Source organism: Amblyraja radiata, chromosome 16, assembly GCF_010909765.2.
Source record: "Amblyraja radiata isolate CabotCenter1 chromosome 16, sAmbRad1.1.pri, whole genome shotgun sequence".
NCBI lineage: Eukaryota > Metazoa > Chordata > Chondrichthyes > Rajiformes > Rajidae > Amblyraja > Amblyraja radiata.
In genome coordinates, this window is record NC_045971.1 from 7672087 (window position 1) to 7699159 (window position 27073).

Here is a 27073-nt window from a genome sequence, read left to right on the forward strand (position 1 = left end):
TCGGCTGTATTATTTATGGTAGATAATTAATAAAGTATATGAATGATTATTGGTAGAATATCAGTTTGTTCATAAAATATACCTTGCTTTTTTTTTTTTTCTAAGTGCTACATTACTTCCTACCTCGAAACGGAGACAGTGAACCTGCTACTGAACACAGCATTGTGGACTAAAACTGATCCACACACAACACTCATCTATTCCAAATGGTATCTAGTGCCATAGATTCACCCCACTACAGAGGAGAAACATGTTAAAATTGCATTGGATTAATTTGTTATTATTTTATCTATGAATCTCCAATCCGGTATCTATCCTGTATGGTAAAGGTTTCTGTGCCATTGGAAATCTTAAAGGACAGCTATTGGGTTGTGCCTCAGTCTTCTCTGACAGAAAGTGTTCCTACCCAATTCTATTTGCTATAAACCTATCAGTTTTATTGCTCTTGATCAGGGGCGGCACGGTGGCGCAGTGGTAGAATTACTGCTTCAGAATGCTAGAGACCCGGGTTCAATCTTGACTACGGTTGCTGTCTGTCTGGAGTTTGTACGTTCTCCCCGTGACCTCGTGGGGTTTTTCCGGGTGCTCTGGTTTCCTCCCACAAAGACGAATAGGTTTGTAGGTTCATTGGCTTCAGTAAAATTATAAATTTTACTGTAGGAAAGTGTTAGTGGATGGGGATTGCTGGTCGGCACGGACTCGGTGGGCTGACAGGCCTGTTTCTGCACTGTATCTCTGAAGCTTGAAGTCCAAAGCTGATTAAGTAGTTTGTGCCAATGAAGTCTTGCAAAGTGAAAATTGCAGGAAGGACTATGGGGACTTGGGACTTGATAAATGAATTTCAAGGTGTCAGAAATGTAGCAGCTTAAATAAAGAGTAATATCTACAATGGAAGCCCATGGCACAAAGGTCAGTATGGGAATGGGAGGGTGGAGTTAGTGTTTAGCAACTGGGAAACCAGGTAGGTTTAGGCGGACTGAGTGGAGGTGTTCAGCAGAATGATTGCTGAGCCTGCGATTGGCCTCCTTCAGTCTGAAGAAGCGTCTCGACCCGAAACGTCACCCATTCCTTCTCTCCAGAGATGCTGCCTGTCCCGCTGAGTTACTCCAACATTTTATGTCTATCATTGGTCTCGCTGATATGTAAGGAGTCCACACCTGGAACAGCGGAGACAGTAGATGAGGTTGGAGGAGGTGTAAGTGAGCAGCTGCCTCTCCTGGAAAGAATGTCGGGGTTCCTGAGTCACTGCAGCATTTTGTGTCAATCTTTGGTGGCAACCAGCATCTGCAGTTCCTTGCTGGTGAAAGAGGTCAATCAGCTGAGTGCATTGGTTTGGGGGGCGATGGTCCTCCCGGCCGCTAGGGGGCGATGGATGCCGGAGTGTAGGGAGGGGGGTTGCTCTTGGACATGCTGGGAACTTGTTGGCGGCAGGAGGGCGGTTGCCGGGGCAACGGGACGCGGAGCGGGCGGACGGACAGCGGCCTGGAGATGGCGCGGAGCGGCCCGGGGTCGGCGGGGGAAAATCCCCCGGACAGCGGCCTGGAGCCGGCGGACAGCGGCCCGCAGCAGGAGAGCGACCTTCGGCGGGGTAGGTAGAGGCCTGGATGTAGGGGCGGTGGATCCGCCGCCTGGAGAGGGCCGCACCACGGCCGGTTGGTCGCTGCTCCCCCCCCCCGCAGCTCACCAGTGGGCAATAAACTCGGGTCAAGGGGTCATATGCCCGGGTCAAGGGGTCATAGACTAGGGTCACAGGCACAGGACAGGGGGTCATAGACTCGAGTCAAGGGGGATAGACCCGGGTCAAGGGGTCATAGACCCGGGTCAGGGGGTCATAGGGCCAAGTCAGAGGGTCACAGACACAGGACAGGGGGTCATAGACTCGAGTCAAGGGGGATAGACCCGGGTCAGGGGTCATACACCCGGGTCAGGGGGTCATAGGCCCGTGTCAAGGGGTCATATGCCCGGGTCAAGGGATCATAGACTAGGGTCAAGGGGGGCATAGACCCGGGTCAGGGGGTCACAGGGCCAGGTCAGAGGGTCACAGACACAGGACAGGGGGTCATAGACTCGAGTCAAGGGAGATAGACCCGGGTCAGGGGGTCATAGACCCGGGTCAGGGGGGTCATAGACGTAGGTCAGGGGGTCATAGACGCGGGTATGGGAGCAATAGACCCCTGGTCTATAGAGCCAAGCCAGGGGACAGTAGACCGGGGTCAGGGTCCCATAGACACGGCCAGTGTGTAGCCGAGTCTGGGCCCTCCACTCTGGGAGTCAGGAAGGTGAGTAGGTTTCTGGCTGGAGCCAGGGCCGGGGGCTCCTGGACGTTTCTGTTTCCTTGACAAACTGACACACACACACAAACACACCTCATGGCTCTCATTTTTCACTCCCTTTAGTTTAAACGCTCTGGTTTCAATGAAATAAAATTGTGATTCTACTTTGTAACAAGTGACAAAGAGAAACAAATGTCTGGTGGGGCACTATTAGGAGTAACATCCAATCGTCCGGATAATCTGCCCGACGTCGTCATCAAAGTCCTGAAAGGGTTGGATTATCAGAGTTTTTGTGTAAATAACTTGAATGATATGGTTCATGGTATGGTTGCCAAATATGCTGATGATATAAACTAAGGAGGGAGATTCATGTCATTGAAGCTGAATTAGGCCATTTGGTCCATCGAATGTACTCTGCCATTCAATCTTAGTTGATCTATCTTTCCCTCTCAACCCCATTCTCCTGCCTTCTCCCCATAACTTTTGACACCCTTACTAATCAAGAAACTATCAATCTCCACTTTAAAATACCCACTGACTTGGCCTCCAGCTGTCTGTGGCGACGAATTTCATCGATTCACCACCCACTGGCCAAAGGAATTCCTCCTCATCTAATGACCATATAACCATATAACAATGTACAGCACGGAAACAGGCCATCTCGACCCTTCTAGTCCGTGCCGAACACGTATTCTCCCCAAGTCCCATATACCTGCGCTCAGACCATAACCCTCCATTCCTTTCCCGTCCATATAACTATCCAATTTATTTTTAAATGATAAAAACGAACCTGCCTCCACCACCTTCACTGGAAGCTCATTCCACACAGCCACCACTCTCTGAGTAAAGAAGTTCCCCCTCATGTTACCCCTAAACTTCTGTCCCTTAATTCTCAAGTCATGTCCCCTTGTTTGAATCTTCCCTACTCTCAGTGGGAAAAGCTTATCCACATCAACTCTGTCTATCTCTCTCATCATTTTAAAGACCTCTATCAAGTCCCCCCCTTAACCTTCTGCGCTCCAAAGAATAAAGCCCTAACATGTTCAACCTTTCTCTGTAACTTAGTTGCTGAAACCCAGGCAACATTCCTCCTCCGAATACGGAGGAGGAGCCATCTTGGGGAACGGCTGCTAACCAGCAGCCGTCCGTTTAATTCACTTTTTTTTGCAGTTTTAGTGAGTCCTATGCCTTGTTTGTGGGAGAGATAGACTTTTTAATGTGGGGGGTAGGGGGTAACATTATTTCCAGGTCCCTACCTGGTCGGTGAGGCAGCTTTTTCTCCGGGCTGCCCCGTCGACCCGTCCTCGTGGCCTACCAGCGGGCGTGGAGCGCCGTTTCCTGGCGGGGACCGCCCAGCACCTCGGCTTCGGTGGCGGCACAGCGCTGGAGCGCTATCGTGGAGCGGAGCGGGCGATGCCTTGCCTGGGTCGCCGCGCTGGATCGACGCGCTGGAGCTCTGGTGAGCTGTGACCGCCGAGATCAACACCTCTGGGCTGCGGGTCTGCGGAGCGGAGCGGGCGGCGCCAACTTTAACATCGGGAGCCTGGGAGCTCCAAACCAGCGCGGCCTTGTCGGCTTCGGAAGCCGCGGTCCCCAGTTAGGAAGCGGCCGTTCCAGGTGGCCCAGCCGCTGAAAGGACTCTCCCGACGCCGGGGCAACAGCACCCGGCCAGAACGGCCAGGAACATCGGGCCTCCGTCGAGGCAATAGCGGAGGCCTCAATAGGCCTGACTTTGAGAGAACTGGGGATGGGGACTGGACATTGTGCCTTCCCCCACACGGGTAACCAATGTGGGGGGATGATTTTTTGTGTGTAATGTGAATATGTTAGTTTGTGTCCAAGATGGCTGTCGGAAGGGAGAGTGGAAGCTGGCTCGGTTTAGCTGTCGTTGCTCTCTCTTCACATTCTGTCTTTAATTTGTGTATTGTGTATTGTGTATTTATTTTACTCCGACTATATGTTTTTTCTCTCTTGTTAATTTCTGTAAGGTGTCCTTGAGACTTTGAAAGGCGCCCGCAAATAAAATGTATTATTATTATTATTATTATTCTAGTAAATCTCCTCTGTACTCTCTCTATTTTGTTGACATCCTTCCTATAATTAGGCGACCAAAATTGTACACCATACTCCAGAATTGGCCTCACCAATGCCTTGTACAATTTTAACATTACATCCCAACTTCTATACTCAATGCTCTGATTTATAAAGGCCAGCACACCAAAAGCTTTCTTTACCACCCTATCTACATGAGATTCCACTTTCAGGGAACTGTGCACAGTTATTCCCAGATCCCTCTGTTCACCTGCATTCTTCAATTCCCTACCATTTACCATGTACGTCCTATTTTGATTTGTCCTGCCAAGATGTAGCACCTCACACTTATCAGCATTAAACTCCATCTGCCATCTTTCAGCCCACTCTTCCAACTGGCATAAATCTCTCTGTAGACTTTGAAAATCTACTTCATTATCCACAACCCCACCTATCTTAGTATCATCTGCATACTTACTAATCCAATTTACCACACCATCATCCAGATCATTGATGTATATGACAAACAACCGTGGACCCAACACAGATCCCTGTGGCACCCCACTAGTCACTGGCCTCCAACCTGACAAACAACCATCCACCATTACTCTCTGGCATCTCCCATTCAGCCACTGTTGAATCCATCTTGCTACTCCACCATTAATACCCAACCATTGAACCTTCTTAACCAACCTTCCGTGAGGAACCTTGTCAAAGGCCTTACTGAAGTCCATATATACAACATCCACTGCTTTACCCTCATCAATTTCCCGAGTAACCTCTTCAAAAAATTCAAGAAGATTAGTCAAACATGACCTTCCAGGCACAAATCCATGTTGACTTTTCCTAATCAGACCCTGTTTATCCAGATGCTTATATATATTATCTCTAAGTATCCTTTCCATTCATTTGCCCACCACTGACGTCAAACTAACAGGTCTATAATTGCTAGGTTTACTCTTAGACCCCTTTTTAAACAATGGAACAACATGTGCAGTACGCCAATCCTCCGGTACTATTCCCGTTTCTAATGACATTTGAAATATTTCTGTCATAGCCCCTGCTATTTCTACACTAACTTCCCTCAATGTCCTAGGGAATATCCTGTCCGGACCTGGAGACTTATCCACTTTTATATTTCTCAAAAGTGTCAGTACTTCCTCTTCTTTGAATCTCATAGTTTCCATAGCTACTCTACTTGTTTCCCTTACCTCACATAATTCAATATCCTTCTCCTTGGTGAATACCGAAGAAAAGCAATTGTTCAATATCTCCCCCATCTCTTTTGGCTCTGCAGATAGCTGTCCACTCTGACTCTAATGGACCAATTTTATCCCTCGTTATCCTTTTGCTATTAATATAGCTGTGGAAACCCTTTGGATTTACCTTCATCTTACTTGCCAAAGCAACCTCATATCTTCTTTTAGCTTTTCTAATTTCTTTCTTAAGATTCTTTTTACATTCTTTATACTCCTCAAGCACCTCATTTACTCCATGCTACCTATAATTATTGTAGATCTCTCTCTTTTTCCGAACCAAGTGTCCAATTTCCCTTGATAACCATGGCTCTTTCTAATTTTTACTATTTCCTTTCAACCGAACAGGGACATAAAGATTCTGTACTCTTAAAATTTCACCTTTAAATGTCCTCCATTTCTCTTCCTCATCTTTCCCATAAAACAAACTGTCCCAATTTACTCATTTTAAATCCTTTCGCATCTCCTCAAAGTTAGCCTTTCTCCAATCAAAAATCTCAACCCTAGGTCCAGTTCTGACCCTCTCCATAATTATATTGAAACTAATGATATTGTGATCACTGGTCCCGAACTGTTCCCCAACGCATACCTCTGCCACCTGACCCGTCTCATTTCCTAACAGGAGGTCCAGCATCGCCCCTTCTCTAGTAGGTGCTTCTATGTATTGCTGCAAAAAACTATCCTGCACACATTTTACAAACTCCAACCCATCCAGCCCATTTACAGAATGTGTTTCCCAGTCTATGTGTGGAAAATTGAAATCTCCCACAATCACTACCTTGTGCTTACTACTAATATCTGCAATCTCCTTACATATGCTCTTCCAATTCTCGCTCCCCATTTGGCGGTCTATAATACACCCCTATAAGTGTTGCTACCCCTTTCCCATTTCTCAGTTCCACCCAAATAGCCTGCCTAGACGAGCCCTGTAATCTATCCTGCCAAAGTACTGCTGTAATATCTTCCCTGATAAGCAATGCAACACCTCCACCTCTTGCCCCTCCAATTCTATCACACCTGAAGCAACGAAATCCTGGAATATTTAGTTTCCAATCACAGCCCTCCTGCAACCATGTTTCACTGATCGCCATAACATCATACTTCCAGGTGTCAATCCAGGCTCTAAGTTCATCCACCTTTCTTACAATGCTCCTAGCATTAAAATATACACATTTAAGAAACCCACCCTCTCTTATTCTCTGTTTATTGTCTTTTTCTTCTCTCTCCCCTACATTTTGGGTCAGAGTGCTACCATTCTCTGTCTCCTGCCTCACACATGGACTGCTAGCTTTCCCAATTTGAGTCCCTCCCTCCAACCATACTAGTTTAAAGTCTCCCCAGTAGCCTTTGCAAATCTCCCCGCCAGGATATTGGTCCCCCTCGAGTTCAAGTGCAACCCGTCCTTTCTGTACAGGTTACACCTTCCCCAAAAGAGGTCCCAATGATCCAGAAACTTGAATCCATACCCACTGCACCAGTCCCTCATCCACTCATTTATCCTCCACCTCGCTCCATTCCTACTCTCACTGTCGGGTGGCACAGGCAGTAATCCTGAGATTGTTACCTTTGCAGTCCTTCTCCTTAACTCTCTACCTAACTCCCTAAATTCTTCTTTCAGGACCTCTTCTCTTTTTTTACCTATGTCGTTGGTGCCTATATGTACCACAACCTCAGGCTCCTCTCCCTCCCATTTCAGGATTTCTTGGACACGTTCAGACACATCCCTGATCTACTTTCTAAAGGTATGTCCTTTTATTCTGAGGCTGTGCTCTCTGGTCCTAGACTCTCCCAGTAGTGGAAACATCCTCTCCACATTCACTCTATCCAGGTCTTTCACTATTTGGTAAGTTTTAATGAGATCTCCCTTCATCCTTCTAAACTCCAGCGAGTACAGGCCCAGAGCCATCAAATGCTCAGCATGCAGGAAACATAAGGAGGCTACAGAGGGGAAAACGTGGGTTGAGTGTTTTGGCAAACATCGTGCAAATGGACTATAATCCAAAAATATGATATTGCTCTATTTTTGGAAGACGTTATTTAAAAGGTTTGCCATAGAAATGCTGAGCAATTACAGCCCTGTTATGGAGGGATCAGCATACCTGGGGCACGCATCACAATCAGCTATTATGAAGATAGAGCAAATAATTAAGAAAGCTGACAGTAGAAACAAGGAACTGCAGACGCTGGTTTACACAAGAGGGCACAAAGTCCTGGAGTAACTCAACCGGTCAGGCAGCATCTCTGGAAAACACGGATAGACTTGGTGTAAAGAAGGGGCCTGACTCAAAACGTCACCTATCCATGTCCTCGTGTTTTATTGTTTATTGCTAGGTACTTTAAATAGGGGACTCGTGCCTCAGTTATAAAGGACACTGGTGAGATTTTATCTGGAAAACTATGTACATACCCTGTATAATATTTGAGTCATTGCTTAAAGACAGATAGAAATACATTGAAAGCAGTTCAAAGCAGGCTTAGTCGACTAATACTTGAAAATTAGAGCTTAAAAGGGTGAGAAAGAACTTAATTTTAGATTCTGATCAGTTTGGAATCTATGAATTTGAAGAGGATTTCTCCTTGTACGAGAATCCAGAGCTAGTGATTGCCTTTAAAAAAAGTTGTTGCTCATTTAAGACAGATAAGATGATTCTCATCTGTCTTAAAAGACAGATTTCTCTCTAGGGGTCATGAGTTTTTGGAACTCTCTTCCTCAGATATATATTTAATGTGTAGGAAGGAACTGTAGATGCTGGTTTAAACTGAACATAGACACAAAATGCTGGAGTAACTCAGTGGGATAGGCAGCATATCTGGCGAGAAGGAATGGGTGACATTTCGGGTTGAGACCCTTCTTCAGACAGATTGAGTCTGAAAATTGATATTTTAAGGAAGGGTCTCGACCAGAAACATCACCCATTCCTTCTGTCCAGAGATGCTGCCGGTCCCGCTGATTTTCTCCAGCATTTGTGTCTATCTTCGGATATACATTTAAACCAGAGACAGGCAAGCAAGAGGGCTGAATAATTTGCAGGGAGATTGGAAAATGTGAGGTTTGTCAACAATGAAAAGTCAAATATAATATCATTAAACGGAGGTACAGGCTTGAGCGGCCCAGTGGTCCTAATGCATGTGCTCATGTACAAACTTAGAACTTGAATATACAATGGAGTACTTCCAGATTAAAATAGGCCACCACATTTCTTATAATACATTTTTAAATGCAGTTCTTAAGTGAATCATTGGCTGTAAAGTGCTTTTGGGTATTTAGACAGAGAGAGGTCCAAGGAGGGCCACTCATATGAAATATTAACACTGTCTCAGTATAAATGCATTAAACGCCTGGGCAGACGTCTGCTTCTGACTGTCTTTGGTGGTTCTACATGAATAATAGGCGTGGTGGAGGTAAAGCAAGGACGGGTCAAGCTGGCAAATGATTTACCGGCTGAGGTTGCCACATCAAGAATGGTTATTAATGTTGAATGGCAGCAGAATGGAATCTTACCCCTTTGTCACCTAGAAACCACAGAAAGTTGAGAGAGGATAACTGGAGGAGCAAAAATAATAAAATAAAGATGAAATATGTACTGAATATAAAGGATAAGCCTATCACATATATTCAATGTCACAGACTTTGAATTTAGAGTAAAATTGTGGGTGTCTTTTCACTAAAGGTTGATATGCCAGTTTCAACTGAAAAACCTGATTAGGAATGATTTTCAGGATCTCTATTTTTAGTTTAGTTTTGTTTTAAAGATACAGCGTGGAAACAGACCCTTCGCCCCACCGAGTCCGCGCCGACCAGCGATCCCCGTACACTAACACTATCCTACACACTGGGGACAATTTACAATTTTTACCAAACCAATTAACCTACAAACCTGCATGTCTTTGGAGTGTGGGAGGAAACTTGATGTTGTTTTCATTGCCACATTTGGAGGCCAAGTCATTGGGTATTTTTAAGGCGCAGATTGACAGATTCTTGATTAGTATGGGTGTCAGGGGTTATGGGGAGAAGGCAGGAAAATGGGGTTGAGAGACAAAGACAGATCAGCCATGATTGAATGGCGGAGTAGACTTGATGCTCCGAATGACCTAATCCTGCTCCTATAAATTAGGAACATAATAACTAGGATGTGTTCATGTTGATTTCAGAACACGCGCCTGAATCAACGAAGATGGTAGGGATTTCCACGTCGCTGATTGCTGAGAGAAATTTACTTCTGTGTGCCGGGGAATACAAACTGGAAGATATGTGAGTAGCAGTTCTACAGTAGGAACTGAGAATGAGCAGAGCTGTGTCTTTAACACTGAATGGTGATGATAATGATCCTTCTACGATAGTTGTCTTGCAAACGTAAAAGTCCAATGCATTACTGAGTGAATGTTCTTCGAAGGAGAAGTCTTGGGGATGAGACATCAAACAGGAACTTTGTCTGACCTCAGTCAAAGGTGGATGTAGAACACCTCACGTCAGTACTTAAATTTCTCATCCGCATTCCGCTCAATATTTATCCCATAGCTAATGTGAATCAAATAAAAAATTCTGGTAATTGTCTCAATAGACAATAGACAATAGGTGCAGCAGTAGGCCATTCGGCCCTTTGAGCCAGCACCGCCATTCAATATGATCATGGTCTCGTCTATGTGGGTCTCTTTCTATTCACAGATTCACCCAGTAACATTGTGGCAAAATACTGAAGTAATAATCTGGATTACAGTGTTAATGATTAAAGAGAAAGAACTTTAATTCCCACGAAAATAGTCGTGGAGTTAAAATTCAAATAAATTATTAAATAATTCTGGAACGAACCTGATAGAAGGAACAATCACTAAGAAGCTGTGCATGTTGTTAAAACCTATCTGGTAACAATCTGTATTTATTTAAATAAATTTGCCATCCTTCCCTGGTCTGACATCTCTATGTCACCATACCTGTTAGTGTCCTTGCCTTAATTGCCCACTTCACTGGCCAGCCCGTCAGTCGGTCTACGCCCAAATTCGTATGGGAAATAAATACTTACCAGTGATGTCTATGAGCCATGAAAGAACAGGCCCTACATTGCAACAATCACTACGTCACAAAAGTTCTTCACTTTGTTCTCAAGTGTTTAGGTATTTCTGAGATTGAGGGAGGTTTTTTTTCTAAATTCACTGGTGATACACCATGGAACAGGCCATTCGGCCCACCGGGTCCACACTGACCATTGATCGCCTGTTCACACTAGTTCTATGTTATTCCACTTATCCACTCCCACTCCCTACGTGTGTAAGGGCAATTTTGCACAGACCTACAAACCCACACATCTTTGGGATTCTCTGAGAATTTGAAGACAAACCACATACATTTATATAAAAATTATTTCAGAAAAGTATTATTGTTATTTTGAAATGAAATCTATGCAGGATCAGATTACAGAAATTACTACTGAATGAGGTTAGAAATAATTCACAGAATTTTGTTATAACAATGTTTTAATTTCCTATTATAGATTGTATTTTGCATTAATATAAATTGACATAGGACTTATTTTACCCATATTAACGAGCAATGTTTTTAAATTTACAGAATACTGATTTTCCTTCCATTCAATGTGTTTGCAGCATCAAGATTATCATCAGTCTAGCAACCCCCCACTTTCAGTTACTTCTCCCTTAGATTTGCTTCTTTCAATTTGAAAATACTTCAATTTGGATTGTTAAAATGAATGTAAAGACTCCATCTGGTGGCTATTCTTATTAGTGACCTAATTTCTAACTACAGGTACTGTGACAAATAAATCTGTCCCTAGGTATACAAAGTAATACTCAGATTTTTCTTCATTGACCTGAATGAAGAGAAGAAGGGTCTCGACCCACAACATCACCCATTCCTTCTCTCCAGAGATGCTGCCTGACCCACTGAGTTACTCCAGCATTTTGTGTCTATCTTCGGTTTAAACCGACATCTGCAGTTCCTTCCTACACTTTATAAATTTCCAGTCTGAGGAAGGGTCACGACCCAAAACGTCACCTATCCATTTTCTCCAGAGATGCTGTCTGTTGTTTGAAGTTAAACTAAAAGTCCCCATTTTCTATCCAGAAAAGAAGCTCTGACAAACCTGATGACTGTTCGGTTGGACCGTGAGAATATCAACGTCCTTGGAAATTTTGAGCATTTGGAAAATACCAGCAGTCTTTACCTCCAACAGGTAATTCCTTCCCCGCTGGTGGTTTCACTGAGTTGATTGGTTTAGACGGCCAGGTGTCTTTTGAGGTGGCTCTTTGGGTAAAGCATCGACTGGAAAATTAAACCTTACAGATTATAAATCTCCAATCTGAAGAAGGGCCCCGACCCGAAATGTCACCTGTCCATTTTCTCCAGAGATGCTGCCTGACCCACTGAGTTATTCAAGATTCAAGATTCAAGAGAGTTTATTGTCATGTGTCCCAGATAGGACAATGAAATTCTTGCTTTGCTTCAGCACAACAGAATATAGTAGGCATGACTACAGAACAGATCCATATACCATTATATAAATACATACACACATGAATAATTAAACAGATAAAGTGCAAATAAACAGATAATGGGCTATTAATGCTCAGAATTTTGTTTGGGTTGAGTTTAATAGCCTGATGGCTGTGGGGAAGCAGCTATTCCTGAACCTGGACGTTGCAGTCTTCAGGCTTCAGGCTCCTGTACCTTCTACCTGAAGGTAGTGGGGAGATGAGTGAGTGGCCAGGATGGTGTGGGTCCTTGATGATACTCCAGCTTTTTGTGTCTATCTTTGTAACTGTCCACATTTGTTTGCAAATAGTGTAGTGTTGGTTGGTTTCAACCAGAGAAGTAGCAGTGGTGGGATGGTGAGCTAGTAATGTTGAATAAGCAAACTGATATATGATGATGCAGTCAATTATGCAGGGGGGTATGAAATGGGACAAATAGTGCAGGAATCAGAATGAAATCCAGGCTTATATTTGCTGAAGATGTGACACTTTATCTGTCATCTATATATCTTTATTAATTAACAAAACAAATAAAAATGTGGAAACTTTTATGACAAATGTTTATTGAATTTCAAAAATGTACTACAATCATTTGTTTAAGTGTTAATATTTATGAACTAAAAGTCCTCCTTTCCTCACAATCCAATCAAATTCACTTCAGATTCCAGCTATGTAAATTGAAATAAAACAGAAGGTGCTGAAAATATATAATGGGCCAGCTTTAATCTGAAGCTTTAAACAGGTTATGTTTTATCTGTAACTCCTCACGTGAATAAGATTGTAGACAGTTTGACTGGCAGTGCCAGACATCATTTCACCTTGAAACAGGTCAGCCTTTAACTGGAATTTTATATCAGTTATTCAGTCACTCTTTCCGTTTCTTCCATTCTACTGCAGAATCAAATTAAGAAGATAGAAAATTTAGAATCACTTCAAAATTTAAGGTAAGTGACTTTAATGTGATAGTAAGATTCATTGTTTGTGGGTTTTGTCACCAGTGACATACTTGTTCTGAGTCACTCACTCACTCACTCACTCACTCACTCACTCACTCACTCACTCACTCACTCACTCACTCACTCACTCACTCACTCACTCACTCACTCACTCCGCAGATGCTTCAAGCTGCTTCACTCCTTCTCATTGGCACCACTCACCATTGATCCTCCTTGAACTTGGATTGTCTTTACTAACTGAGGAAGTCACCAATCATTCAGTGCAAAGATTTATGTTTGTTCTGCATGGAGTCATTACTGATGGGGGAGGGTGATTTAGCTCTTGGGTCTACAATCACCAGTTTTAAGGGCCATTGCTCATTCTTTATAATTGCCCAGTGTAGCGATGCCTACTGGTTCAGGGTGAAGGTTCTTGCACTGTGCAGTGCTATTAATATCTAGTTCAAAAGCCATATTGAGAGGGAGTCCATAAAAAATTCATTGGGATCTGACAGGAAGAGAGAAGTATTAAGCAATTTAATTTGGCTTTACAGATTTTTGACCCTGGCTGGCAACAGAATCCAGAAGGTGGAAAACCTTAAATGCTTACAGAAATTGGGATTCTTAGACCTCTCAAATAATCAAATTGAACAAGTGGATCCAGGTTAGTTTGCTTTAGTCATGATTCCACATCTTAAAGTAGATATTTCTCGTAATTGCTTGCTCCACTTGGTCTGTCATTTCATTTCTAGAAGCTATTTGGATCCACATCAAGTCAATGGAAGCAAAGTGTTCCCTCATTAATGTCTATGGTGATGAATACAATTGGTTACAGTAATTGCTAGTCATGGATAGAATTAAACATGAAATTGCCATGATTCAGTGCAGATTATTATCCCAGCGTCTGGCTCATTCAAAAGGAATCTGTCAATTATGCTGTTTCATGTTTTGAGCATTGAGGCAGCAAATCTTCGGCGAATGGTAGAGAGTTTTCATCAACCTGTAACCAACTGGCTTGGGAGAAGTTAATATTTCCTTCGCTCCATAGATGCTGCCTCACCCGCTGAGTTTCTCCGGCATTTTTGTCTACCTGCTGAAAGTATAAAGTATTTTGTCCACCAGTACGCAAAGAAAAAGCATTTTCAATGAAAAATAAATGTTAGAGAGAAATAAAATACTTTTGTTCTCCCAGAAGATATGTCAAGTCAATTTTAGGATTTTCATAAAACTGCCAAAACAGAAACATTTGAATTTAACATAGAAACATTGAAAAATAGGTGCAGGAGTAGGCCATTCGGCCCTTCGAGCCAACACTACCATTCAATATGATCATTGCTGATAATCTAAAATTAGTACCCGCTCCCTGCTTTTTTTCCCCAAATCCCTTGATTCCTTTAGCCCTAAGAGCTAAATCTAATTCTCTCTTGAAAACATTATGGTACCTGAATTATTTGAATGCTAATCAATTGTAAATGTCCTTTCAAAGTTAAGATTTTACATATAAAGCTTGGGTAAAAATCCCTGGCATTAATACATTACTGCTTATCTGCCTTTCCCTGGCAAGAATTAGTTACCAAAGGAATGCCACAGTTAAAGGGCCATAAATAGTAATTAAAATGATTAAAGAAGATGTGAAAAAAGCAAACAAGAGATCTGATATATATTTGTTCATTTGTATTATAATGTTGAATTGCTATGAAACTGCCTATCACGCCCCAAGGACCTATTGGTATGTTTTCAAACGAACGTAAACATTGCAGTATTCTGTAATAGCATTGTGATTACGATATTGAAGATAGACACAAAAAGCTGGAGTAACTCAGAGGGACAGGCAGCATCTCTGGAGAGAAGGAATGGGTGACGTTTCGGATCGAGATCCTTCTCGGCAGGGGATCTATATAATGCTCTGGCGGTATTTAATTCCTAGTGCTGGAATAAGTACAAGTGTAGAATTAAGAATTTAAAATCACTAATAGTGACAGAACATCACTGGTCTATTGTAAAAATATATTTGCTTCACCAATTACCTGAATGGACGAAACTCAACAGTTCTGGCTTGGGTTGACCGGAATATGTTCCTGCTCTAGTCTAAAATGCTTGGGCTTTCACTGCCATTCAGTTCAAGGGCAGTTAGAGTTTACCAGCATTGCCCAAATCACACAATAGAGTATAAAATAGTCCTGTGATCCAGCTAGAGGTTTTAGTTTGGTGTTGTTTTTTGTCACATGTACTGAGGTACAGTGAAAAGCTTTTTAGTTGCATGCTATCCAGCCAGCGAAAAGACTATACATTATTACAATCAAGCTGTCCACAGTGTCCAGTTACAGGATAACAGGAATAACGTTTATTGCAAGATAAAGTCCAGTAAAGTCTGATTAAAGATAGTCCAGAGGTCTCCAATGAGGTAGATAGTAGATTAGGACTGCTCTCAATAGGATAAATGTAACTGATAATGCTCATTCTGCAACCCAGACAATTTTAGAAAGTTTATCTTGGCATTCAGTTGGTTCAAATGATTTCAGGGTTTTCGTTAATCTCTACATCTTTGTCGATCCAGCACAGTGGCCAATATTTTATGGAGAACTTCCTTTAATTGGCCTTGAATTTATCTTTTAGTGTTTGAATGAGTGCCCCCGAACTATGAGCTGCTAACTTAGTGTAACTTGTATCATCATTTAAAAATATGCCTTTCATATTATGCGCCTCTCTCATGCAAGAATAAATGTAAACTTCTGGTGCCAAACAGTTGTCAAGGTCGATTTGCATCAGGTTACTGAAAGGAGAATGCAAATTTTCTGTAAGCTTCATGTTTTGGAAGCCTCTAAATTATGTACAGAGAGGATATATGAGCTCGAAAGATGTGTTCTTAGTGCAGCATTTACATCTTTCATATCCAAAGTGAATAGATTAATAATCATAGATTGATCAAGTACCAAACAAGGCCATTTTGTTCTTTACACACATGCCAACTCTTTGAAAGAGCTATCCACTTAATGTTTGAACATTATATTGATTTTTTTTAATTCAGTTTTTGGTATCCAAGCATTGCAGCCAAGGCTAGGATGTATTGTTCTTTCCCTCAATGCCCTTGAGAAGACTGTATTGAGCTGCTGTCCAGAGCCACGTGAGTGCATCTCAAAAGCTACGTGGGAGATAGTTCAAGGGAGTGCAGGGAGGAACTGCAGATGCTGGTTTCAACCGAAGATAAACAAATATAAGCTGGAGTAACTCAGTGGGTCAGACAGCATCTCTGGAGAAAAGGAATAGGTCTCGTTTCGGGTGGAGACCCTTCTTCAGACTTGACCGAAATGTCACCTATTCCTTTTTTTACAGAGCTGCTGCCTGACCCGCTTAATTTTACTCCAATTTTTTGTGTCTTTATTAAATAGTTCAAGGATTTGGGCCCAGCTGCAATGAAGGAATTGTAGTATTTTCCAAGCATGGATGGTAAATAAACTGGAGGGCAACATGCAGCTGGTGATGTTTCCATGTACATAAAGCTCTTGGTTTCCGTGATGCATTTCACGTGATGGGGAGATGCTGCCTGGGTGGCCAGGGAGGCTAACTGCAATGCTAGTGGTGCAGGAAACAACTGATGAGTTTCCAATCATTCAGGCTATTTTGTGCTTCATTCATCTTCGTTGAAAACATTAGCGACGCAGTGGTGCTGGTTTCCAACGGGAACGGTGAAGGACGCACCATACATCTCTGTCCTCCAGTTCTTGCGGGCTTCCGCCGCTGGAAGTATAGGATTTTGGTGTGTGTGTGGTTTATCATTGTTCCTTGCAATGCGATGTACGACGGTGATCGCAACTTCTACTGAAGTGTGGATGGCTGTTGGCTCGCTAAAAGATAATTCACCCATTGACAGGTCTTGTTTTTGGTCCTGCTGGGTGTCCACAGCCCCCTCCTCACCTGGCAAACCAGGTGGGGGAGACGGTTTAGTCGCCGACTATCTGACCATGGAGCAGGTAGCACGGGATTACATGGTACCCGTGGCGGGGGGAACTGCCCCTGCCCTGACCTATTTTGTGCTGAGTGTGAATATTGTTGGACGCACTCACTCACTTTCGTCATGTTGAATCATTCTCACAACGAGCTATCAATGTACACCCCCACCCCCAAATTATGGCATCCCTCAGGAACCTGTCTGGTTTCATTTTCAAAGCTCACAATCTCTCCATTCACCACATTTGTCGAAGGTTTATTCCCAGAGCTAATGAATCTCAGTGCAGGCATGTAAACCAACTATTTCCTATGGACCATGTATTCACTTCATCCAAGTTGTACCATCTTTATACTGTACAAAAAAAAACTCAGTTCAAACTAATTATCTAATCACAATATCATTCTGAAAAGCTTTTAAAAAATTGCTCACTTCATTAGCCAAGTATATAATGACATTGTAATTATCTAGTGATAGTCAATGCAGCAAAATTAAGAAATTATGACTTTAGCATTTCCAATGGATGGGTTGAGAAAAGTATGTGACCATGGATCAGGCCTGAGAGATGGGAAGTGATTGGGGGAAAATAGGGTGAATTATGTACATTGTTATCTGCAGTAAATGTTCGGCCAAAGCTTCCAAACCCCTAATTATTGACGTGTAAGAAAGAACTGCAGATGCTGGATAAAATCAAAGGTAGACACAAAATGCTGGAGTAACACAGCGGGTGAGGCAGCATCTATGGAGAGAAGGAATGGGTGACGTTTCGGGTCGAGACCCGCTGAGTTACACCAGCATTTTGTGTCTACCCTAATTATTATTATTTTTTTTTAAATATTTTTATTAGAAGTATTGTACAATAATATAAGACATGAATAACATATTACATTTCGTGTACAACTTCTTATTTTAAATTTAATAGTAAAGAAAAAGAGTAAGAAAAGTCAGAAATAGAGAGAAAGAGAGTATTATATAAAGTAGTGATATTGTTAGTATGTCTACCCTAATTATTGACCTTTAATTTTGTCTTTACACCAAGGCGAATTTCCAGAGAGCCTTATAATTCTGAATATGTCGGGCAATGGATGCACAAAACAGGACGAATACAGGTGAGCGTTCTGGCGCATTGTCGCAAGAGCTTGCGTGCCCAGACTTTGAGGGGGGCATCAAGGGATATGAAACAGTGAATAGTTGATGTCTACCCTGCAGACCAAGGGAAAGAAGATGGAGGTTGCAAGATGATTGCATAGTTTGTTGACTCTGTCTGAATTAGAAGGGGCGTTACTGATGAGGACATCATTTATTGCCTACCCCACCCGCCCTGGCATTGGTGGGTGATACATCAGCTCATGTCATAGAGAGATATTTGACAGGAACAGATCCTATGGCCCTTCACATTTGTGCCAACATCAGCCACCCATTTGCACTAATCCTACATTAATCCCATAAAAATAAAAAATAAAATCCTTACAATTTCTTCAATACCCCTTCCCCTCCAACATTCTACCGCTCCCCTACTCATCAGTACTATTTATCAATTGGGATGTAGGGATAAACCCAGGCTGTGGTGAATGTGCAAACTCCACACAGACAGCACGTGATTGAAACTAGTTCTGTGGTGCTGTGAGGCAGTGGCTCTACTAGCTGCGCCACCTACTTGCACTGCTGCGAATCGCTCAGAGAGTGGTGGGCGTTTGGGATGAGCTTCCATGGGAAGGTAGTTGAGGTAGGTTATATAAAACCATTTAAAAACATACATGGGCAGGTACAGAGATAGAAAATGTGACTAGTTTAGATGGAGAATCTTGGTCGGCATGGATGTATCGGGCAGAAGTATATGTTTCCCGGCTGCATGGCTCTATGACCTTAAGTCACAGCAAATAACCTCAGTGATTAGGTTTAGATGGGACGTAACTCAAGCAACAAAGGCCATAAATGTTTAAGGCATTGGATAGGATGCCTGTGGAGGGGGTTGCTTCATCCTGAATGGTGTTGAGCTTCTTCAATGTTTTTGGAGCTATTCATCTGGGCAATTAGTTTAGTTTAGTTTATAGATACAGCGCGGAAACAGGCCATTCAGCCCACCGAGTCCACACCAACCAACGATCATCCACAAACTAGGGGACAATGTACAATTTTACCAAGTCAATGAACATACAAACCAGTACATCTTTGGAGTGCGGGAGGAAACCGGAGCTCCTGGGGAAAACCTACGCAGGTCACGGGGAGAACGTACAAACTCCATACAGACAGCATCCGTAGTTGGGATCGAACCTAGATCTCTGGCACTGTAAGGCAGCATCTCTACCTCTGTGCCACTGGGAGGTATTCTATGCCATATATCTTTAAGATGGTAAAAAGGAATCAGGAGGTGAACCACTGGATACCCAGCATGTGGTAACCCTGGTACTTATATGGCTGGTTTCTTTAAATTTGTGGTCAATAATGACTCCTGAGATATTGATGATGGGTATTTGGTGATAGTCATGTCATTGCATGTTTAGAGGGCGTGGTTAAACTCTCCTGTGTTAGAAATGGTCACAGCCTGGTATCCGCGTGGCATAAATGTGACCTGCTACATACCCAGCCATGCCTGAATGTTTTCCCCCTGATTGCTTCAGACTTGTCACAAAGAGTTTCATTTTAACAACACTCATTTGGCAGAGCACCCTTCCCAATTTCCCACAGATTTCCCCCAAAAAAATCTGTCCCTGTTTGAAATGAGCAATCAATACAACGATCCTGTCACGTTCCTCCCCCCACCTCCCCCGTGTGATAGAGGAACTGCTGGTGTTCACGCTCCATCCACAATGTCAGATGACATTTCCCATTGTTGATGGGTGCTGATGATCGAGCCTTCATCAATGATTGCCCATATTTTACAGGGAGCAGATGATACAAACTCTCCCTGCCCTGCAGCAGCTCGATGGTGTCTTTGTCCAAAGAAGGAAAGATCCAAATGAAGCTGATGAAGGTGGAGACAATCAGGATTTAGAGGGTTCCGAAAATGAGGAGGATTCCGATGAACTGTACGACTCTGAGTCTGAAAAAATGCATCCACCACCTGACATCTCCTATTCATCAGGAAAAGTAAAAGGTATACACTGTTTACAGCTTAGTTCATGGGTTGCCCTGTGATTCATTCCAACATATAAAGCATTCCCAGTGTCGTGTACAAAGGATATTCTAACAGGTTGTTCGGCACAAATATTGTGGGCCACAAGGCCCGTTCCTGTGTTTAGAGATACAGCGCGGAAACAGGCCCTTTGGCCAATCAAGTCTGCACCAACCAGTGATCACTCCATACACTAACACACACACACACACACACACACACATACACTTTTACCGAAGCCAATTAGACTTCAAACCTGTACGTCTTTGGAGTGTGGGAGGAGGCTGGAGCACCCAGAGAAAACCCACGAGGGTCACGGAAGAATGTACAAACTCCGTACCGACAGCACCCTTAGTCAGAATTGAACCCAGGACTCTGGCGATATAGGGCACCATCGTACTGTACTGTTCGACATAATATTACTGGGGTAATCTCTTAATTGTGCTGAAAAGAATTGCTTTCCTGTCTCCTCAATCAGAACCACCTCGATTTCTCAATTCACCTGTTGTTGAAAGGCCCTGAAAATAGAACGGCTTAATAAGCTGAAGATAAATTTGCCAGTACTCTGGTGGGATACGAACTGGTGTCTTCAGATTGTAGGTCCAAGACTCTGGATTGCTAGTTGAGTACCATAACCTGTGGTGCTATGAAATTATTTTTTTATTATACTGTATTAACTAGTTTATTTGCAAAGACCATTTTTTAACACCGAGTCTCTTGTGCAGGAAATTATCTAACATGGATCCCAAATTGGCATGTGTGATGTGCTCCTCGTTCACAATAAAGACTCATGTCACAGATGGTCATGGAATAATATGTTCCTGACACCATCCACAAGTGATAACTTATCAACTATAAAGAAAGAAAATCTTTGAAGCTCACTGTCCTGCACAATATCTTTGAAAACAGGAATATTCAAACCTTTAAGAGCCAGCAGTTCCCATCGTTAAGGGAAACCAAGTGGTTATGAAAATACCTAGCAGACAAAAAATGCTGGAGAAACTCAGCGGGTGAGGCAGCATCTATGACTTCCCCATAGATGCTGCCTCACCTGCTGAGTTTCTCCAGTATGTTTTGTCTACTTTCGATTTTTCCAACATCTGCAGACTGCAGTTCCTTCTTAAACATGAAAATACCGAGGATTACTTTTCTAAAAATCTTTGAAAATATCTTTCTAACCTACAGTGGTTGATCTCTTTATACACTTATCACTAACACGTATAGAAATCATTCTGTGTTATTACAGCTAGAGAAACTCTATTCAATCAACCAAATCACAACAGACGGCCTCCGATACGAGTTGCAAATAATTGTACAACATTCATCGTAATGAATTTCTTCGAGAGGTTGGTTGCAGGCCGAGTCAGCTGTGTTTCGGAAGTGGCCCGGATCCACTTCAATTTGTCAATCCCCACATCTGGACAACAGCGGGTGCTGTCTCGCTGGCTCACCACTGTGCTCTGGACCATCTGGAAAGCAGATGTCGGGCTGCTGTTCAGTGACAACAGCCTGGCGTCTAACAGAGATGGCCCCTCCAAGCGCATCACCAAGCTCCCAGATCTGGGCCTCAGTCAGTGCCGATTGGCAACAACATCTCCTCTCCATTGACCATCAACACATCAAGGCTAGATGTAGAAACCAGGAACTGCAGCTGCTGGTTTACTAAAAAAAGACACATAGTGCTGGAGTAACTCATCGGGTCAAGCAACATCCCTGGATAACATGGATAGGTGACGTTTCGGGTCAGGACGCTTCTTCAGTCTGAAGATGTATTACAACCCGAAATGTCAACTATCCATGTTCTCCAAGGATGTTGCTTGACCCAAAGAGTTACTCCAGCACTTTGTGTCTTTTTTTTACACCTCAGGGCTGCATGCTTAGCCCCCTGCTTTAATCTCTTCACAACCATGAACGTGCGGCTAAGCATAGCTCCAATGCTATCAATGAATTTGCTGATGGCAGCACTGATTGTTGACTTCGGAAAGGGTGGAAGACCACACACACCAGTCTTTATTGGTGGGTCTATGGTGGAGAGAGTTAGCAGCTTCCAATTGCTGCGTGCTAACATCTCCGATGCTACCAGAGCCTCTACATTTTTACAAGTTTAAAGAGATTCAATATATCTCTGAAAACTGTTACAAACTTTTACACATGTATTGTAGAAAGTATCCTGAATGGTTGCATCATGGCCCGGTACAGCAATTCACCAATGCACAGAAAAGCAAGAGGCTGCAGAGAGCGATGGACTCAGCCCTGTGCATCGTAGGCACAGGCCTCCCTGCCATCGAAAGCATCTACTTGAAGCGCTACGTCAAGAAGGCAGCATCAATCATAAAGAATCCCCACCATGTCCTCTATCTCGCTGCTGCCATCAGGCAAGAGGTACAGAGGCCTGGAGTCCAACACCAACAGGTTCAGATATAAATAGTATCAGGTATAAATGTAAATTGACCCTAGTGTGTGTACAGTAGTGTTAATATATGGGGATCGCTGATCGTTGTGGACTCGGTGGGCCGACGGGCCTGTTTCCACGCAGTATCTCTAAACTAAACTAAACTAAACCTACAGATACAGGAACAGCTACTTCCCCACAACTTCATCGGGTCTTGAACCAACCGACATACTGTAACCCTAACCCTGCTTTGATAATGTAACACCACAACCCATCTCTCGCACTATGATGGACTTTTTTTTCCCCAATTATGTTTTTCCACTAATGTCTTGTTTTTGTTTGCATGTTGTTTCTTTCAGAATTTTAAGTAAAATTTATGTTTAATTTACTTTCTGTGCGTTTGAGTCTATGTGCCTGCAATATTGCTGCACTTCACTCAAACAAATGACAATAAAGGGTTTCGGCCCGAAACGTCGCCTATTTCCTTCGCTCCATAGATGCTGCTGCACCCGCTGAGTTTCTCCAGCATTTTTGTGTACCGACAATAAACTTAAACTTGGTACATTTCATAACCTGGATATTTGACATTCGTCGCATCTTATTGTCTATTTGACTCAGTACTGAGAGTGGTATCTAAATAGATTTGCTATTCATTTTGCTAATATCATTAAAATCCAAATTTGGTCCAATAAATAGATTTAATAAATTGGTACATTTATTATTACCTATTGTGATTCCATCTGTGAACATGACTAACGATACAGGCAGGGACATTTTATATTTTTATTTGGTCTTTATTAATAAAATGACATTGATTTATTTGAGAATTAAATATCTTACTTATTTTTAAGTTATTGGGTTAATTCTCCCCGTAATTTCTGATGTATTTTGGGTTAGGTTAGTCTTTATCTTCATTTCTAATCTATCTTTATTTTCTCTCAACTTCTAGACTAGCATTCACTGCAATCTGCCACCAGGCGGCACCTGAAGCCATCAGGTACCACTCCACTTTCAATCTTTTCCTTTCCCCGCTGGAATATACCAGCACTTCAACTTTGGACTTTTCCACTCCAGCTTGAGAGCCGAGCAGAGCAGCTTTCATAGCTTTATAGTTCCTGAGCACATTAACGCACAATGAAACTAGCCTTTTTGTAGCTCCTACCTATTAACCTCCACAACTGACAATCTGAAGGAGTTATTCTCATCCCAAAATGGAGAAACAATGAACTGCAGATGCTAGTTTACAACAAAAAAAGACACAAATTTGCTGGAGTAACTCAGCGGGTTAGGCAGCATCTCTGGAGAACATGGACAGGTGATGGACAGGTCAGGACCCTCCACAGACTCAGTCCCTGGAGAACATGGAAGTTTCAGGTCAGGACCTTTCCTCAGACTGTCTATGGAAGGGTCCAAACTTGAAACGTCACCTATCCATGTTCTTCAAGAATGTTTCCTGACCCGCTGCATCACTCCAGCACTTTGTGTCTTTTTTATCCTGACTCAAAATGTCATCTGTCCATTCCCTTCACAGATGCTGCCTTACACACTGAGTTCCTCCAGCGCTTTGTGTTGTGCTTTTAATCTCTACAGCTTTGTTTTCCCTACCCAACATTTCATCTCTGGTTTAATGGAGCCATTTCAGAATGTCAAGACGCTCCTTCCTCCTCTGTTTGTTTTACCTTGTACTAATCATGAAACAAAAAAATAAGCATCACCCCATTACTCTTCCTCTGATTGTCCCCTCCATCTCATTGTCCTCTGCTTGGCTGCATCCAATTACTAAGATTGAAAATGCAGCACTGCAAGGAATGAAATGCACATAACCACATTACCTTACGCAGAGTAGCAGGGAGAGTGCTGCAGCCCACTTCATCACCAGACACTCAAATGCAACTTGAATATTTATTGAACACATTTACTTGATTAAAAAATATGGAAAAAAGTTTGTTGAAGTGATGTTTTCCATTTAAATCTGAGACTGACTGTCATGTTTATGTATCACTTCCCTGGCAGAAAATATAACTCAGATAAACTCACATCGAGTTTAATGGAGCTGTTTTCATTAATATATTAAGCAGCGATATAACCAACATGTTTAATTTAGCCTGAAAGAGCTCGCTTTCAGTGGATTGGCAAGATGTACCAAGAATTTGGGGATTGAAAGAAGGAGAAAGGTTTTTGAAGAGAGGATTGAATTACTGATTGAACCAGAGATTATTTTAAGAATAGGTTTAGATGATTGAGACAAAGGGTAATAACGGGATTAAAGGAATTGAGCAGGCGCACAGATTTAGAATTAATACCGACATGAGGAATGAATTCTAAAAACCAACAAGCAGGGCAAAACAGACTTCTGAATAATGTTCATATAATTTAATGTAATGGGGGTCACTGATGCCCATACCAGCTCACTAATGCAATTTGCGAGAAAGCAGCAAGTAACATGATTAAATATGCAGTGACTGAGGCCTTCGATGAGACTACAAATAGGAAGAGGCGTATCACCCTGGCAAGTCGGAAATGTAAGCTGATTCTGTAAGAAATGCCCAGATTTTTGTCATCACGTGGCTTTTACGGAGAGTTTATCATTAGAAGAACTGTATTTCCAACATTGAGCCAAAAATACCGCATATGTGCTGCAGCCTGGTATCTTTAGAGCATTGCGGATGTTAGAAGATACGGCAGATGCTGAAATCTGATATTAAAAAAACAAGAAGCGGTAGAAATGCGCTGCAGGCCAGGCAGTGTCTGTAAGAGGGAAAGAGTGGGTGGCACGGTGGTGCAGCAATAGAGTTGCTGCCTTACGGCGCTTTCAGTGCCAGAGACGCGGGTTTGATCCCGACTACGAGTGCTGTCTGTGTGGAGTTTGTATGTTCTCCCCGTGACCTGCGAGGGTATTCGCCGAGATCTTCGTTTCCTCCCACACTCCAAAGGCATACAGGATTGTAGGTTCATTAGCTTGGTATGAATGTAAATAGCCCCTAGTGTGTGTAGGATAGTGTTAATATGTGGGGATCGCTGGTCGGTGCGGACTCGGCGGGCAGAAGAGCATGTCTTCACGCTGTATCTCTAAACTCAAAGAGTGAGGGTTTAGAAAAGTCAGTGCCTGGTGGGAGCAGAAACTCACAACATATTTAGCGATAGAGTTGCAGCCTTGCAGCACCGGAGACCCGTGTTCGATCCTGACTACGGGCGCAGTCCAACTGCACGATGTTTGCACGTTATCCCCGTGACGGCGTGGGTTTTTCCAGGTGCTCATGCTTCTTCCCACACTCCGATGGTGTACAGGTTTGTAGGTAAATTGTCCCTAGTGTGTGCAGGACACTGCTAGTCTACAGGGTGATCGCTGGGATCCTAGTGTGTAGGATAGTGCTAGTGTACAGGGTGATCGCTGGATGGCACGGACACAGTGGGCCAAAGGACATACTTAAATGCATGTGTAACTGGTCTGTAAAAGACATGAACAGCTCCTGTGCCATAACTAATGTGCTTGAATGAGAGAAGCTTTCTTTGGCTGTATTCTTAATTTTAAAATAACTTGAAATGTTCCCAAACTTTTTAGTGCTCAAAATAGTGTTGTGTTCTTTGTCTGGTATATCAATTATTTTAAACGAAGTGGCTACTAAGATTGTTAGTCAATAAGTATAACAACGTTTAGGCAGAAGAAGGTTCTCGAACCCAGAAACGTCGCCCATTCCTTCTCTTCAGGAATACTGCCTCTCCTGCTGACTTACTCCAGTTTATTTGTGTCTGGGTATCTTCGGTTTAACCCAGCACCTGCAGTTCCTTCCTACACATTTAGGCAATATTTACTGTGTTTGTGCTTTTGGGTTTGCAGAATTCTTCGCCGAGCTTCGCAAAACAATGGTCCGTCGGTCTCAAGAGCGGAGGAAGGAAGTCGAAAAATACCACAAGACGAGGCTGAATGAAATGCATGAGATCCGTAACCAGTTGGCACGGATGCGATGCGAACTGATAGGAGCGAACGAGATGTCTAGTTATCCAAAGAGCGAACCAAATTGTGTGCGAAAAGGGGAAGGTGAACAAAATGAAGAACATGAGGCTTAGGCTGAAATCTTGGCTTGAGAATCCAAGGCTGATGTTGTCACATATATAACTGGGAAACTAGTTCAATCAGTTGTAACTACTTCAGTTGGAAGAATTAATTTTTATCCGGTTCATACTTATCAGAAAAGAATTCTGATCATTTTCAAAAGACCAGTGAAGAATTGGGGCAGAGCAATTTTGTCATTGAAGGGGTCAGAAATTTATTTGAATCAAATTAAAATTGAAAGAAACCTCTTCCCTTAATCTCCACCTTTTCTTTGCCTCACTAGATAAATCTTCTGGCCCGTGTGTACATAAACCCATGTTCTTTCTGTAGACCGTGAAGGATTTACAGCGCTCAGTTGTTCAAGCTGTAAATACTCGGGATGGTTCTCTATTGAGCCTTATAATTCAGGTTGATCTCAGCTTCATCTAAGAGATTCAATAACTTGAGGCTCGGATGAGATGTGTACTCGGTGAATGGAATGGAATATTTTATTGTCATAGGTGACTAGGCACAGTGAGATTCTTTCCTTGCATACTTGTCAAAACCCCTCAAGTTAAAACTCTGCTAGTATTAGCATTGCATAAA

General features: G+C 42.8%; 1 protein-coding gene across 2 annotated transcripts; it reads left to right on the forward strand.

The window, feature by feature from the left end:
* Window positions 1-1464: 1464 nt before the first annotated feature.
* Window positions 1465-26873, forward strand: lrrc46 (leucine rich repeat containing 46). 2 transcript variants are annotated; one of them, XM_033035013.1, is made up of 9 exons: window positions 1465-1499; window positions 1545-1588; window positions 9713-9812; window positions 11640-11748; window positions 12944-12990; window positions 13536-13645; window positions 17967-18036; window positions 19813-20024; window positions 26273-26873. In XM_033035013.1, the coding sequence occupies exons 1-9, from the start codon at window positions 1489-1491 to the stop codon at window positions 26500-26502; spliced, it is 933 nt and encodes a 310-aa protein (XP_032890904.1). In that variant the 5' UTR covers window positions 1465-1488; the 3' UTR covers window positions 26503-26873. The 2 variants fall into 2 exon arrangements, with proteins under 2 accessions (XP_032890904.1, XP_032890905.1); XM_033035014.1 differs by lacking the exon at window positions 26273-26873 and adding an exon at window positions 22611-22861.
* Window positions 26874-27073: the final 200 nt, after the last annotated feature.

Coding starts and splice junctions, on each gene's coding strand:
- lrrc46 (XM_033035013.1), top strand. Junction 12,991..13,535: donor GAATCACTTCAAAATTTAAG/GTAAGTGACTTT, acceptor TTGGCTTTACAG/ATTTTTGACCCTGGCTGGCA. Junction 18,037..19,812: donor ACAAAACAGGACGAATACAG/GTGAGCGTTCTG, acceptor CATATTTTACAG/GGAGCAGATGATACAAACTC.